The following is a 17,558-nucleotide window of genomic DNA, read 5'->3' on the forward strand; positions in this document are numbered from 1 at the left end:
GAACGCACAATATTTCCAAGGTATGCCTGTAAAGCATCTAATGCAGTGCTTGGAACATAGCAAATATTCAAGAAATGGTTATTACTATTATTATTATCAATGGTTGAGCCATTTATGACCTGCTCTCAGCTTCCACAGTTAGCCAACTAATAAAAATGATACCAGAACTTCCCAAAAGACTTCTGTATACTGGCCAACTTAATAAAGGAAGGTATAGAAAGAGTAGAAATCCTTCATATGAAGATAAGTTAAAGGTGTACTATAAGGCTGTACAACTCTCTTGAGAGGAGAAAAAGTTATTCTGAAGTCATCTTTTTCTGCCTAAACATAGAATAAGAATGCCCAAAGAATCAAATGAGAGAAAAAAATCAAGATGGCACATGGAGCCTTCTATACATATAACTCCTCTTTAAATTCCATAAAATGATGGACAACTATATAGGTGTGTTTTTGTGTGTTAGTCTCTATCCACAAAACTACAGGAAAGCAAGAAAGCATGCCATTGGTGGGCCAGAAAGTTGAATGTTAGAAATCATATCTATGAAAAAGATCAAATCTATGAGAAAAACAAAACCGGAGATTATCCATAGTACATGCAGAAGAATTAATAGATCAAGAAGGAGAGAGGGTCCTAGGGTATTTGTTGGAGCAATTCACTGGAATGCTGTATTCTGAGCAGGTAGTTTAGTCTACCCCTGTCACTCTCTCTCATTTGTGGAAAACATTAAGCAGTTGTGGTATGTATTGAGAGGCTAAAGTAGGGAGTGTAGACACTGAGGCCAGAGAGGCAGGACAGTTCTCCAGGTAGGAACGAAAACCCCAGTAGAAGTAGAAAGACTTTACTCTTAAATTGCAAGGTATTTCCACACTTTTATGGGAGTCAATCTAATTACTTCTCCACAATCATTAGAGATAGTAAGTAACAGAATAGGTAGGCAAAAATATATTTACAAATGCAAAAGCAAACAATGAAGAACTACCTAACATTTGAGAAAAAAATTTAAAAAGACACACAATATTAATAAATGAAATAACAATTGAGGAAACAGAGTTAAGTGCACAGAAAAAGAGTTTCAAAATAAGCATAATTGATTTATATAATTAAAATTTTTTTCAGAGAGATTAGAAATACCATGTATAACATTTCTCCAAAAAAGACATACAGATGGCCAAGAAGCACATGAAAAGCTGCTCAACATCACTAATTATTAGAGAAATGCAAATCAAAACTACAATGAGGTATTACCTCACACCAGTTAGAATGGGCTTCATCAGAAAATCTACAAACAACAAATGGTGGAGAGGGTGTGGAGAAAAGGGAACCCTCTTGCAGTGTTGGTGGGAATGTAAATTGATACAGCCACTATGGAGAACAGTATGAAGGTTTCTTAAAAAACTAAAAATAGAATTACCATATGACCCAGCAATCACACTACTGGGCATATACCCAGAGAAAACCATAATTCAAAAAGACACATGCACCCCAATGTTCATTGCAGCACTATTTACAATAGCCAGGTCATGGAAGCAATCTAAATGCCCATCAACAGATGAATGGATAAAGAAGATGTGGTCCATGTATACAATGGACTATTAGCCATAAAAAGGAATGAAACTGGGTCATTTGTAGAGGTGTGGATGGATCTAGAGACTGTCATACAGAGTGAAGTAAGTTAGAAAGAGAAAAACAAATATCGTATATTAACGCATGTATGTGGAACCTAGGAAAATGGTACAGATGAACCGGTTTGCAGGGCAGAAATTGAGACACAGATGTAGAGAACAAACGTATGGACACCTAGGGGAGAAAACAGTGGGGGGTGGGGGTGAGGGTGTGATGAATTGGGAGATTGGGATTGACATGTATACACTGATGTGTATAAAATTGATGACTAATAAGAACCTGCTGTGTAAAAAAAGTAATTAAATTAAAAAATTTTCTTTTTAATTTAAAAAAAAAAGAAAGAAAGAAACTTATTTCTTAATCCTGTCCTTACCGTTAATCTTACTCATGCAATTTGTTTTGTATTGCTATCAGAATAAACTTTTAAAATCACACACACACAGAAAAAGAAATACCATGTATATTTTAGAAAGCCAAGCAGAGATACAGTAAAATACAAATTTTATCAGTTATTTTCTTTGTAATGTTGTAGGAGCTTTCAAAATATCAATGCTTTAAAATTTCACCTAAAATTCTTTGAAGAATTCTAATAAATCCCTGATATGCTTTAATGCAAAAAAACAAAAAAATTTATCACTGAAAAAACTCAATAGATAAAGCTGAAGAGCAAATTAGTGAGATGGCTAACTGAGCTAAGACATTCTCCTAAAAGCCAAGCATAAACAGATAAAAAATATGAAAGGATAAGTATAATATGTGGAGGAGATGGTCAGAAGTTCCAACATTCATCCAGCAGGAGTTCCAGAAGGAGTGAACAGAGAGAATAGAGAAGAAATAATTAAATTATAGAAGGAAATTTCCCAGAGCTGAAGAAAGATACAAGTCTACATATTAAGAGGGTCCACAGAATGCTGTGCAAAATAAAGAATAAAGACACACGCAGACTTTCTGGTGAATTTCCTAAATCAGATAAAGAAAAAAGTTATTAATAAAGAACTGAAAACATGGGGACTTCCCTGGTGGTGCAGTGGTTAAGAATCCACCTGCCAATGCAGGGGACATAGGTTTGAGCCCTGGTCCAGGAAGATCCCTCATGCCGCGGAGTAACTAAGCCTGTGCACCACAACTACTAAGCCTGCGCTCTAGAGCCCACGAGCCACAACTACTGAGCCTGTGTGCTGCAACTACTGAAGCCCGCATGCCTAGAGACTGTGCTCTGCAACAAAAGAAGCCACTGCAATGAGAAGCCTGCGCCCCGCAAGGAAGAGTAGCCCCACTCGCCAGAACTAGAGAAAGCCTGCGTGCAGCAAAGAAGACCCAACACAGCCATAAATCAATTAATTAATTTTTTAAAAAAGTACTGAAAACAGATTAGATCACCAACAATGGATGCAAGAAGAGCAGTATAAACATCTGAAGAATGATTTAGCCAAACTTATTCAAATGATAGGGCAAAATGCATTTCAGGCTTACAAAGACTCAGAAGGACTCAGAAAATTATTTGAGAATGTATCCAAAAAAAATAAATTATATATCTAAGGAAAAGGAAGATAGAGATTTTAAAAAGCAGAAAATAAGCAAAGCAATCAGTAAAAAAAGAAATTAGGTTAAGTCTACAATTTTTAATGCACAGTAAAATACTTTAAATTTAACAATCTGGAACTAAAATCCAAGATGATCTGAACATGGGAGACGGCAAGAGGAAATTGAAAATATGATAAAAGTTTTATCTCATATGGGAAGTTTTTAAATGTTCATTTTCTATAGACATTGGTTAAAAACATATAAAATTTTAAAAGAAGAGCTAGTTAGAAGAACAAAAACAAACGAAACTTGACATATCCAAAAAGAGGCAGAAAAGGCAAAAGAAATAAGTGAGGAAAAAAGAAACAAGCAATAATCGTGCAAATTAGAAAACATACAATAAGATTAAGTCCAAACACAGTATCCTCAGGGGATACATTTCAAGATTCCCCAGTGGATGTCTGAAACCAAAGATAGTATGAAACTCTACATATACTGTTTTTTCCTATACATACCCAGGATAAAGTTGAACTTATAAATTAGGCACACTAAAAGTTAACAACAATAACTAATAATATAATAGAACAATTAATAGTGTTAATAAATGTCATGTGAGTGTGGTCTCTATCTCTCTCAGAATATGCTATTGTACAAATATAATGCCTTTTCCATCTTAACTAAACACTTGACATGCACTGTGGCTGTAACTTTTGCAGCTTGAGGTGCGACAGCAAAACCAGCATGAAATTTCTTTTTCCTTCTTTACAGTTTCCTTTCTTTTTCTTTCTTCACAATTTCACAGGTAGAAGACTCATTCGTACTGTAGATCTTAGCAACCTCAGCATATTAACCTCTTATTAACCAGCATAGCAACCTCTAAATTATTAAATCTAGAACCTATTAAATCTAGAACTTTCACCTTTTCACTTAAAGGAAGGACTTGACAGCTTCTCTTTGGCATATCTGAATTGTCAGCATCACTACTCTTGCGCTTTGGAGCTGTCAACTTTCATAATACAGTAGCCAGTTATTTTATAACTGGCTACTGTATTATTTATAAACTTGCTTTATAGCAAAAGCAAGTTTATTGAGGAAGAGCCAAAAGAACTGCAATTCAGGATATGCAAACTATGGCAAAGCATAGGCAAATCAAGAGAAAAAGGAATTTGCTTTACAGGGAAAAGGGGGGAGATAGGAGGGGCTGTGAAAACCAGAGTCCATTGGAGGAAGCTGGTAGTACAAAGTATGGAGGCTTCTCATTAGTCGGGCTGGTACAGTCTCCGACTGGCTGGGCTGTCAGGGCAGAGAGAAGTTTTCTTTTTCCTGCTGGATAGTAAAGTAGAGGGATTTTCCTATCAGAGAGGTAGGTGTACACCTCTTTCTGCTTGGAGCAATTGATGATGCATGGCAGAGTGTGAGAGCTTCCCCTACAGGTCTGTCCTGATTCCAATTTTAGCTGAGGTTCCTTTAATTCCACAGGGCCATTGTTAAGTAAAATAAGTGTTAGTTGAACACAAGCACTGCAATATGGCAACTGTCATCTGATAACTGAGATGGGTACTAAGTGAAGAACAGGCAGGATACACTGGACAAAGGGATGATTCATGTCCCAGGTGGGACAGAGCACAACGAAGTGAGATTTTAAACTTATGAATTGCTACTCAGAACAGTGCACAATTTTAAACTTATGAATTGTTTATTTCTGGAATTTTCCATTTAATATTTTCGGACCACAGTTGACCACTGGTAACTGAAACCGTGGAAAGCGAAACCGTGGATAAGGGGGGGGACTACTGTAATTATAATAAGTGTGAATGAACTTATTCTCAATTAAAAGAATTCTGAGATCAGGTAAAAAGAAAAGTGATAAAATCTAACTATATTCAATCTATACAAATTATAAAACAATATGAAAACGTTAAGAAGAAAAAGATTAAATGATATACTAAATAAAACAAGTATGGCAATATTATTAATAGTAGACAAAACGGAATTAAAAGCAAAAAGTATTCAATAGGACAGTTAGTTGACTCATCTAACCTGCCTCTTTCCATCAGCAGAAACGACAAGACAGGACAAGAAAGGCAACATGGACAAACGGGCCAATAGGCCTGTAGTACCTAACAAATGTGTAAATACACAGGTTAAGTACAACTCCTTTTATGTACAATCCTAAGAAGACAATTTCCTTATGATTTGTTCCTTTATTGTATAATCCATCCTATACTTTTATAGTCATTTCCACAAGTCACAGCTGATCAGACAATATGTCACTCTTCTGTTTACTGTGTACTTGTTCCTTTTCTGTTTGCTTTTCCAAATATATTGGTGGTATATATATATTCCCTTGAACTATCTGACATTACATCTTTAGATCCATCATATAATCTGGCTATATTTTCAATATATTTTCCTCTTCCAATATAATAAATTACTCTCTTGATTAATAAAACTTTACATGAAAAATGAGTGATATTTCACTTTGAGTAACACAATTAGCAAACTCTTCCTAATGGCAAAATATCCAATTTAGTGCCTAAGGAACACATCATTCATTTATCCATTTACCATCCACATGGAATAATGATAAAAATTAACCATGTATTAAGCCACAAGTAAAACCACAATATTTATCATAAAGCAGAACTCTAACAGGCCACATTCTCTAATTACAATCCCATAAAATTAGAAATTAACAATAAAAGAATGACAATTTTTAAAAAGTATTACTTTAAAAATTTTAAACATAATTTTAAATAATTCTTAAGAGGAAACTAAAACTGAAATTACAAACTATTTAGAAAGAATAGCAATAGATTTAGAAAATCTATAGAACAATGTCAAAGTGGTATTCACTGGAAAATTTGTAGTCTTACATATTTTATAGAAAATTTAAAAAAATAATAAATGGAGAAAAACACAATTTAAAAGATTACAAAAAGAAGTAGAAGGAAAAAAAATAAAGACAAAATGGGAAATTAATGAAATAAAAAATAATAGAAAGTAAAGATTAAAAATGTAAAATTAATAGGACTATTAAACATGATCAATAAGTCAAAAATAAATGGCTTGAAAAGATCAAAATATAGAAACCTCTAGCAAATCTGATTAAGAAAAAAGGAGACGATACAAATAATATTAGATATTAGAAAAGACATTATATATTTAGAGGAAATTTTTAACTTATTAGAGGACAAAATACTTTATGCCATAAAAACTGACAAGCTGGGTGAAATGAATAGCTCAGGAACATATAAAGTAAGAAAAATTGATTCAAAAAAAGTTAGTAACCCTGCAAAGAACAAAAAATGAAAGAAATTGTAGAGAAACCCAACTTTTAGATCCAGAGACAATGGTGAGCTAAAATGGATTGCTCGCTCTTCTCTCCGAATTCAAATCTGTTTTTACAAATAAGTGAGAAGGAGGTTAATGGATTCCACAATCGAATCCAAAAAGTGTGAGAAATTCCCCAGTGGTGAAACACTGGAAACTTGACAATTAAAAACAGTAAAAAGACAAAGATGTCTGCTCTCTCTAAAACTAGAGAACATATACTAAAGTTTCTATCTACAAGAAGTTAAGAAAAATAGAGTTGCAACTATCGAGAGATAAAACTATCACTATTTACAGATAATATGATTGTCTATCTAGGTAATCCCAGCAAACCAACTAAAGGACAACTCATACTATTAAGAGAGTTCAGTGAGATAGCCAGATAAAACAATCAAAATTTTAAAAATTGATAGCTTTCCTATATACCATCAATAACTGGCCATAAAATGCAATGGTATGCAAAGTAAAGAAGGACTCACAATATCAAACTCCATAAAATACCAAGAAATAAACCTATCAAGAAATATAAAACCTAAATGATGAGTTATAAAATATCACAGAAAGACATAAAGATCTGAATAGATGGAGAGAGATACCATATTCCTAGATAGAAAGATTTCAGAACTGTTAAAGGAAGAATTCTTCCACAAACTAATCTATAAAGCCAATTTCAATAGGACTTTTTATAAATCTTGACAAACTGATTCTAAATTTCACAGGGAGGAAAAATGCAGGAATATCCAAAAACATTTTTTAAATAACAGTAAGAACGGACTTGCCTTACCAGATAACAAAACATGCAATAAAAGAATAGCAAGTAAAACAATGTGGTATTGTCACGGCAACAAAATAAACAGGCTAACAGTAAGTGTCCAGAATCAGATCCTTAGGAATTTAGTTTATGAGAAGGTGGCATTCCAAATCAATAGGCAAAGAGAGAAAGACAACATAGTTATCAAACACTCCTGACTATCTTTCAGGGACAAAATATAATTAAATTCTTAACATACCACATATAAAAATTAACTCCAGATGCCTATGAAAAGCCTTTAGGTAAAAATAAAATGATTTTAAAGTATTAGAAGAAACGATAGAAAAAGTCCTATGATCTTAGGATGTGTGGCAGAGACTGCTTTACCTACCCAACATTCATTCTTTATTTCCTTATTAATAGCAGAATCCTAATTTTAATATAGGCACACTATCACCAAGACATTTCCCAGTCTCTTTTGTACTTAGCTGTATTAGGTGAGAAAGGGTTATCTGGGACTTCCAAGAAACCTACTGAAAAGAGAGAGGATATTCAAGTGTAATGGCTGAAGCTCTAGTAGTAATTTTGGACAATGAGGTGACCTTGAAATAGAAGTCATGTGTGGGATAGCAGAGCAGAAAGATAGGAACATAGTATTCATGACACCTTGAAGCCACTATATCTACCTTAGACTATCTACTTTGAGTTGTATGTTCTGTGAGAGAAAAGTAGCCTATTTTGTTGAATCTACTGTTAATTCATTTTATTACCATTTTATGTAGTTGAACCTAATCTTAAGAAATACAGGATGAAAAAAAAAAAAGAAATACAGGATGGAAAAGGCCTTCCTAAGTAAGCAAGACACAAAACCTAGAAGTCATAAGGAAATGACTGACATGCATGATTTTATAACAATTTAAAATTTCTGTATAAAACCAAATAATATGTATATTCCCTCCTAATAATTAGGGATTTGAAAAGTTTAAAATTTTTCACTCATTAGATTGACAAAAGTTCAAGATAAAAAAACAAGTATTGGGAGGATTTATGGAAATGGTCATTCTTTTTACACTGTGGGTGGGAACTGTAAATAAGGTAAGCTTTTTAGAAGGCAATTTGGCATTAAATATTAAATCTTTTCATGTATATACCTTTTCACCCAGAAATTCTTGAAAAATACGGTGTAAATAAAACGAAGTTCATTTCAGCACTATTTGTAATAGCAAAAGTTTGTAAGCCATCTAACTCTTCATCAGTAAAGGAGTGGTTAAAATTTACAGTATGTTCATACTATGGAATACACTGCTATTAGAACACACATTGGGGGCTTCCCTGGTGGCGCAGTGGTTGAGAGTCTGCCTGCCGATGTGGGGGACGCGGGTTCGTGTCCCGGTCCGGGAAGATCCCATGTGCCGCGGAGCAGCTGGGCCCGTGAGCCATGGCCGCTGAGCCTGCGCGTCCAGAGCCTGTGCTCCGCAATGGGAGAGGCCACAACAGTGAGAGGCCCGCGTACAGCAAAAAAAAAAAAAACAACACACACACACACACACATTGGTATCAAAATAAATGAGGTTGATGTGTATGTACTGATATAGAAGAACTTCATGACAGGAGCAATAATTATAGTATGACCTTTTTTATATGTAGACATAACATATGTTTATTAGCCCATATATATGTACGAAATAAATAGAAAGGAAATTGGAAGGACCCACAGCAAACTACTGATAACAGTTACTTCTGGGGGTCAAGGGAGACCTGACTTTTTGCTTTATAAATTTTATTTTTGAATCTTTAAAAATGAATCCATGCGTTACTTATATAATAAGAAGAAACAAACAAATGTGAAAAGAAATCACTGACTTGGAAATACACCCTATAAGTTCATTGAAAAATACCAAATAAAGAAAACAGAGCTAGTGCTTAAGATGAAAGACCCAGGAATTATGAAAAATTAAAAAACAGCCTTAAAGGGCAGAAAGGTGAAGGATAAAATTTTAAAATTAAAAGGATTAACACCTACCTGAAAAAGAACTGATCTGAAATTCAGCAAAGTAACAGGAATATGAGAGAGACATAAAAGTGGTAACTATTAGCCATCATCACCCACCAAAAGACTGTACATTTTGGATTAAGAAAATACCCCACACACATTCACTCTTCCTAGCCACACTCAAGTAGTTGCATAAAGGTGGGAAATTATAATGGTAAGTTAAATTATGATACATATAAAAACAATTATAAAGTCATCAATTTTAAAATCTGACAGTCCCAATGAAAAGAATGTATGATCCAATCTAAGGTAAGGTAAATGAAAGCGTTAAAATTGCAAATAGAGTGTTCCCAACAAGGTGCTTGTGGAAAAATACCTTGATTTAATTTGACTCAGTAGTTGATACAACAGATTATATTGAAAAAAACATTGTGAGAATCAAGAGATCTAGATTCTAGTTCTAGATCAGCCCCCAGTATAGCAACATAGCCTCGAGCAAGTCACAACTTTTCTAGGCATCACTTACTTCATTTGTAAAATGAGAGGACCTGGGTACAGGATCTCTAAGTTCTGTATGATCTCTAAGGATATTTAAATTTCTAAAGAAATATATCTAAGAAACAGAACATTAACTTCTGTTGTCCAAGCTGTAGATCTGCCTGATGAGTTGTACACAGCAGTGGAAGTTTGTTTATGAGATGCCATGGTATTTGGGAGATAAAATTCAATGAGACACTAGGAAGTATCCCAGAGAACGAGTGACCTCCTTTAGCTAAGGAGAAAAAGGAAATTCTTTGGCCAACTGGTTTTATTGAGCCACATAAAAAAAATCATTTTTACCTGAAATGATCTAAATCAAATGGTTTAACACTAAGACCTAAATACTCAGAAAACCAAGCACTTGGCACCTTTTGTGATTGGAAACTGGGTAAAGTCATTACAATACAATGTAACTTTAGTTTACTCTTCCAGCTACTACTCCTCTATACAAACTTCCCTTTCCTGGGAGAATAGTCATCCCATTGTCACAAAAACATTCCTTCACTGATATCATTGCATTTAGTATGTCTTTCCCAGAATACCACTATCATTCAATAGACATTTACTGTATGTGTTTTCATACTGTCCATTATTTTTATACACATGGTTCTCATTCAAGCCAACTTGAAAGTTCCTGTGGATGAGAAGCATATCTTCTTCTATTGTCTAACTTCCCTCAACAGATTACACTCTCAACATTTGTTGATTTAAAAATTCACAAATTATCTCTTTTAATTGAAGTCTGAGTTTTGGGAAATTAATTTCGCACCTACATTCTGACTCCTCATTCTTATGTAAATATGTTCTTTTTTGTATTAAGGAAAAGAAATTTAAAATAAGTTTAAAAAAAAAAACCTTCATAAATATGAATCAGGGACAGGTAATCAGTATTTTAAGACATTTAACAATTGATTTTCTTTACCAATTTACTTTCATTTCTCTTGTTTTAATTCTTCCTCCCATTGGAAATCTGTAAATAAACAAGGCAAAACTTTTATTATTATTATTTATTTTAACTGAATGAAACCTTTTTAAAATTACTTAAAACATATTTAATTTCTGTACCTGATAGTTATCCGATTTGGATCTTTGTTCAAAGTATTCAGTGTTTTCTTTTCATTTGTTCTTAATTGTATATCTAGAAATTCCTTGCAGCTGGCTACCATTGTGACCTATAAAATTTCAGCATTTGTTCATTTAGTTATGTCCATTCTTTACTTCTTTTCTCTCATTTATTTTTTCTGTATTTATTTATTTTTAATGCTGCCTTGGGACATCACGTTTAGCATAATAGAGTTAAAAACCTGCCTTATTCATTTTGCTTCTTTAAGGATTCATTCATTCACTAACGAAAGTTTACGAACACTTGTTATATGTCAGACACTGTTACACACTGGGGCTATATCAGTAAGATTGTAAAGATTAACAAGATAAAATTTAAAATATTCAGCGTAGCACCTAACACATAATAAGCACTCAATAAATGAAGATTTCATTACTATCGCTATTACTACTGTTATATTATTATTTACCCTTCTATAGTTTGCAAATTATTATTCCTATTGAGGATTATTTTGTAATGAAAACAATGCGTAGGTATTAAGAAATCTGTATTCTAGAGCTTAATTCTGTCAAATGACTCTGCTTTGGTTTTTCACACCTGTAAAATGAAACTAACACCCTTTCTAATTCTCTTTCACACTTACTGAACTCAAAATCAGATGAGTTAATGTTAACATTAGGGAGTTTCTATTCTTGATTTCTTCTCAGTTAAGAATAATATTCAACACAACATTGTAAATCAACTATACTTCAATAAAAAAATAAATTTAAAAAGAATAATATTTACATGAAAATACAAGCCTTCTATTCATCAATTTTAATGCAATTTTTAGTATAATAATCTTATCACAATAATCAACTTAGATATTTTAAATAAAAATAAATAGTTTGGATTTGACAATAAATATAAATGTCATGTTTCATGTTCATATCCCCAGTAATGGAAGAAAGGACCAATACAGTTACCAGGTGCCAAAAACATGACTATGGTTCTATTCACTGCTACAGCTACAAAGTTGCCCCCACTGGTGATATCTTAGTATAGCCTGTTTTTACTCCCATCTTCTCCAAAATCAGTTGTTTTTCCTGGTCTATCACCAATACTATTCTCTTTCTACTGTTATTATTCTGATGCAAAGGATTTAGGGAAGAGTTGCAAGTAGGAGGAACATGCGTCCCTCAGTGTCCCTCATTCATGGCAGACTTTCCTAATATACCATGCCACACCATCTTGGAATCTTTCTCAGCACATTCTTTCTCAACATATTACACTTGGTAACCACTACCAAGGTAATCAGCATTACCACATAAGTTGAAAGGCAGTTGCCATCCTGACTTTGGGTATGTATATGAATTTTCTTAGCCCTAACACAGAGATACAATTGGAAATATATTCTAAGGAGTACTATTCTATATCTTACAATCAAAGGCATATGAGGAGGAAAAACATAAGCACTATTAGAAATGCTTTCTTTTCTGCTCATTTATTCTTAAATTGCATGAGATACACAAATTATTTACTCCAATATTATTTTATACTATATCATTATATATTTATTTTCTTGTGAAAATTAATTTACCAGATCCAATAAAGTTTCTTTTCCACTGATTGTACAAAATTTCTTCACTGTCTCAAATGTAATATAATACCAAGCCATCAATCTTCCTGCCTCTGTGGGAAAAGACAGAAAAATAAACATTCCCCATCAGCTGAAACAACTTGAATTTTCATCAATTTAACAAACATTTCCTTAGCATCTTTGCTGTGCCTTTAACAGCATCAGGTACAAAAGACACCAAAAAATCTAGAAGACACGGTCTCTGGAACCTACAGTTAGCTAGGGAGATAACCACATGTGAAATAGCTAGACTAGAGTACAAAATCCAGTTAATGATAATGTTTACATACACAAACTTAAGTACAGAGGAAATTAAGCCTAAAAGAATGGTCCATGTGGGATTACCTTCTAGACCTCAGGAAAAAACAAAACTTGTTTATCAAAAGAGTAAAGTTTAAAAGGCTCTTTAGAATAATGTAATGAGAGATATGGCTTGATAAACATAAGACTAAAATTCAGGTCAAACTGACCTGCTTAGAATCTTTGGGCCACCACTTACTAGTTACTAGGTGATCATGTGCAGGTTACTTTACCAGTTTCTTAACGTAATGTGGGAATAATAAAAGTATGCATCTCATATGTTTGTTGTGAAGAAGATTAAATGCAATAATACATGCATAGTACTTAGCATAGTGCCCAACGTTAAATAAATGTTGCCTACTTTTATTATCAAAACATGATGAAAGGTAGAATACAGAGGCCCTGAAATAGCCTTTAAATGCTATAAAGGAGTTTAGATTTTGGTTTTGATTTGTAAAATAACAGAAGACCACTTAAAATTCTTGAGCAATATTTCAATTAAATTTGAATTTGAAACTAAATTGTTTTGGAAATAAAACATCAGGTAGGCTGTGGGTAGGAGGATGGGTAGAGTGAGGATAAGTAATTGATGAAATGGAATTCATTTAAAAGGTTACTGGCTTCAATTATAAGTTGTCAAGAACATTACAAAGAATTTCAAGTCTTGTGAACACACACAAAAAACAGCTGAGAAGAGGAAAAAGGCATACTGTTACTCAAGGAAAAGGCTAATATTTAAGTATGTGCTACAGGTTTTGCTGAAGAGGAAAGAATTTGACATTCCATCACTTATAGGCACCAAGAATAAAGTACAGTAGACAGAACTTAGACTCAGGAATAGCCACTTTCTCAATTAGGAGTCTAGTGAATATGTTCAGCCAAAACGTGAGTAATGCAGTGGTCCACCAAAGGGAGATTCTAAGAGCAGTGTGTGAGATAGCGAGAATATGGTTACCAAGGGAACTAGTATATGTTATATGTAGGGTAAATTTTAAGATGCTCCTCTTATCCTAGATGTTTATAACTTAATATAGGGTATCTCCCTGCTAGTCAAAATGAAAGGTTTTGAGAAAAGGCTTGATATTTGCTGGCTTATTAGTAAGGACGAAGGTTTCCTAGGTAAGGTATAAAAATAAACAAGAAAGAAAGCTATAAAGAAAATGAGTCAAGGCAGAAGCAATGGAAATAATTTTTTAAAATTTGCAAGTGAAGAGAGGAAATAAAGAGGCAACTTGCTATCAATATAGCTTTTGAATAATAGCAAATACAGGGTATTTCAAAGTAAAAGTCATAGAGTTGGGGTAAGGAGAGTGGAAGCAGAGGTCATGAGAATGCACCTCTCACATATCCTACTGCAAGAAGTGCTCTGATGGATGGCCCCAACTGCTATGTTCTGAATCTATCACTATGTACATACCAAGATCACACTTCTCAGGAGATACAAACAAATGACTGAGCATGGCAGGAATATTAAGAAAGATCTATAAACCAAGGGACTCTTAGGATGGGCAACTTTGACTTGAAGATTCCCCATCAACTTTGCCAAATGGTCTTAGGACTGCATTGCAGGATAAAATTCTCCTTCCTTCTCTCTTTCCTTCCTTTTCTCCTTCCTTCCTTCACTCTCCTTCACAGAGGTAAGATTTGCATCCCAGTTTAATGACTTTCCATGCCTTTTGCAATTACTGCCCATTTTCATAAGGTTGTTAATCCTTCATAAATTTGCACAAACTAAGACTTGGCCTTTTGAGACCTTCTTCTATACACATTAGCAGGCAGGATAGCCAAAAATCTGGACAAGAACACAAGCATACAGATAAAAATACCTAGATACTTGAGTATTATAACCACAAACTAAAAAAGCAAAAACTATATGAAGCAGAATTACTGGAACATACAGACTAAAAATTTAAATACAAAAAATAAATATTCAAAGAGATAAAAGAAGTAATAGTAACACAAAGGAACAAGAAGTCATAAAAAAAGAATTAATTAGAAATAATATGTAAGGAGCTTCCATCCACATTAACAGCAGGCTAAGTAATTATGAACCAATGCCTCTGCTGAAGGCAACTAAGTCAGATAAATGAAACATATGAAATATCTTTTATAAGGCAGCAAAGAACTAACAAGATATTTATCTGGGAGAGGGCTTAAAACCAAAGGGATAAGCACACACAAAATATTTATAAAAACTGACCACATACTGGGCCATAAAACAAGTCTCAACAATTCTCAAAAGATTGAAATCATACTGAAAATATTATCTGATACAAAGCAACTGTATCAAATATCAAAAACAACAGCAACAACAAAAAAATTGAAAAGAAAAATAACTAGAAAACCATCATATGTACAGAAATTAAGAACTAGATTTCCAAATAACCCATAGGTCAAAGAAGAAATAATGAAAATTAGAAAATACAACAAACTGATTGATAATGAAACTATTACAAATCACAGCTAATAAAAATTCTTAGCCTTAAATAAATATATAGTATTCCTATACATTTACATAAACCTTTATTTCCTGTAAATATATAGTATATGCATTCCTATAAAATCTTGTATTCTATAAACTACATACTAAAAATAACAAGGTTTATGGGAAAAAGTATTGAGGCAAACAACTAAAAAATTCATACAACCTTATAACAAGAGCACTAACCTAAATGATCCTAATAAAAATACTGGCACAGTTAAAAAGACATGTTAAATTCCTCATAAAGTTATATATACATACATGTATGTAACACTTTATGTGTGTGTGTTTTAAGTAGCTTGATGGTGTAGGGTGTAACAAGAGTTGAGGCTGCTGAATTAATAAATACAGAGGACAAAATGTCCAATGATTGGGCATTGCATAATATGTGCTTTCAAAGCAGAGTACATGACCAAACTGGGTCCAGAGGAGGAACAGGTAAAACAGCATCATGTACAATACCGTATTCCTCTGAAAACTCAGCTACATTCAGCTAGAATGTATATTTTATGTTAAGCTGCTGTGATAGTTAATATTATGCATCAACTTAACTGGGCCATAGGGTGCCCAGATATTTGGGCAAATATTATTCTGGGTATGTCTGTAAAGGTGTTTTGGATGATATTAACATTTAAATTGATAGACTGAACACTGATAGAATATTAGTGCTCTTTGCAATATTAATGGATTTCCATTTAAAAGATTTCTGTGGACAAATAAGAAAGTAAAAATCTTAGGCTAATCAATTTCATCTCTTTTTTACTACCTTTCTTCTTAGCACATTTAGTATGCTACTGAACCCCATGAATCTCCTAGAGAAGATAGTTTAGAGTAAAACTGCATTCTCAATTTTAATTTGGAGTCTCTCACCCCCCACCCCAGAACACTCACTAAGATAAATTGGTGTATGACATGAAGATCTAAATAGATTTTCACTATACCATTTATTGAAACATCAATCCCAAGGCAGTTCTCAATTTTAATGTGCAAAAGCAGCATCCAGGGAACAAGCTTAAAATCTAAATTACTAGGTTTTACTCCTAGAAGGTGAGGTTTGTAGGTCTGGAGTAGGGTTCATTAATTTCATTTTTAACATAACAGCACCCTCAGTTGACTTTGAGAGGAAGTAGTTAACCCAACCACACTTTAGGAAACATTACCCTGCTACGTGATAAGGAATATTTTCAGCTCCAAGATTGGATTGTCCTTTTGGACATTCCTGCCTGGACATGGAATGAGTGAGGAATGAAAGAGAAACCAAAGACATCAAACATTTTTTAATAGGCTTAACAAACCGGTTATGCTATTGAGAATAAGAGGCAAGTAGAGATACATTTTCCTAACCTTGGACAAAAAAGAGCAACGACTCATGTTTTCAGAGGAATTTTTTTTGCTGTAAATGTTCATTGTCCCATTTCATCATCACAACAACCCAGTAAGGTAAGTAGGATGTGTAATATATTCTTGTTTTACAGATAAATAAACTAAGGCTCAGTAAGCATAAGGTCACAGCAAGCAGAGTGGCAGAACTGGGACTGAAATCCAGGCATTTGGAACACAAATTTTATGTTCATTCCACTGTATAGTATTCCAGGTCAAATTAACTGTTATATGCTCTGGGTGTCAAGTTTCATGTCATATATGTAAGAAAAGATTTCCAATAGAAAACTAACGTTCAAATGTCATAGCAAAGGTGAGAGACCAGGATCAAAACTACAATTCATTTACATAATGACCATAGCTTAAGCTGTGAAGGTAAATTATGTTTTCAAAGAAATTATCATAAACTGGGAATAAAGGTCCAACATCTACACATTTAAGAAGCCCATAGTAAAGCAAAAAAGGTCAGCAAAGAGAAATTGATTAAAGAAGCAGAAAGAGAATCAAAAGAATGTTAAAAAGAAGAAAATTAATCAGGTAGTATTCACTGATGATTGAGAAAGAAGACAAATATTACACATATCATTTATTAAGTATGTTTAAAGGCAGAAGGAATGTTGTCAGTGGATTCAAGAAGTTCCACAGGGAAAGAATTATAGTGGGAATAAGATTCTTGAGAATTAAAATATCTGAAGAATAGATGAAGAAGTTATATTAGTGATTCTCATGCCCCCTTTAGTGAGACATCCTAGAATACAAAGAAGGTAATTCTCACAAACAAATTAGGTTTATCAGAATGAGAACCATGGGAGAGGAAACAAATGTTATAAATCTAGGGCTGAGAGTTAGGGAGGTAAATTGCTTTTAAAAACCTTATACAAATAAATACAAATAAAAACATAATACAAAATCATACATTTCTATAGTACAGTTGCAAGTATGTAAAAATG

The 17,558-nt window shown here is 33.4% G+C and overlaps 1 protein-coding gene across 13 annotated transcripts in view; it reads right to left on the minus strand.

Moving 5' to 3' along the window:
- The window catches only part of HFM1 (helicase for meiosis 1), a 206,513-nt gene that overhangs the window by 62,032 nt on the left and 126,923 nt on the right, over positions 1–17,558 (minus strand). For all 13 annotated transcript variants that reach the window (XM_079902104.1, XM_079902101.1, XM_079902109.1 and 10 more), the window contains 3 exons: positions 12,408–12,499; positions 10,831–10,937; positions 10,688–10,735 (listed from right to left, as the gene is read on the minus strand). In XM_079902104.1, the coding sequence (XP_079758230.1) occupies positions 10,688–10,735; positions 10,831–10,937; positions 12,408–12,499 (247 nt within the window). The remainder of the gene's footprint in view (positions 1–10,687; positions 10,736–10,830; positions 10,938–12,407; positions 12,500–17,558) is intronic.

This window comes from Stenella coeruleoalba (assembly GCF_951394435.1).
Source record: "Stenella coeruleoalba genome assembly, chromosome: 1".
Classification (NCBI taxonomy): Eukaryota; Metazoa; Chordata; class Mammalia; order Artiodactyla; family Delphinidae; genus Stenella; species Stenella coeruleoalba.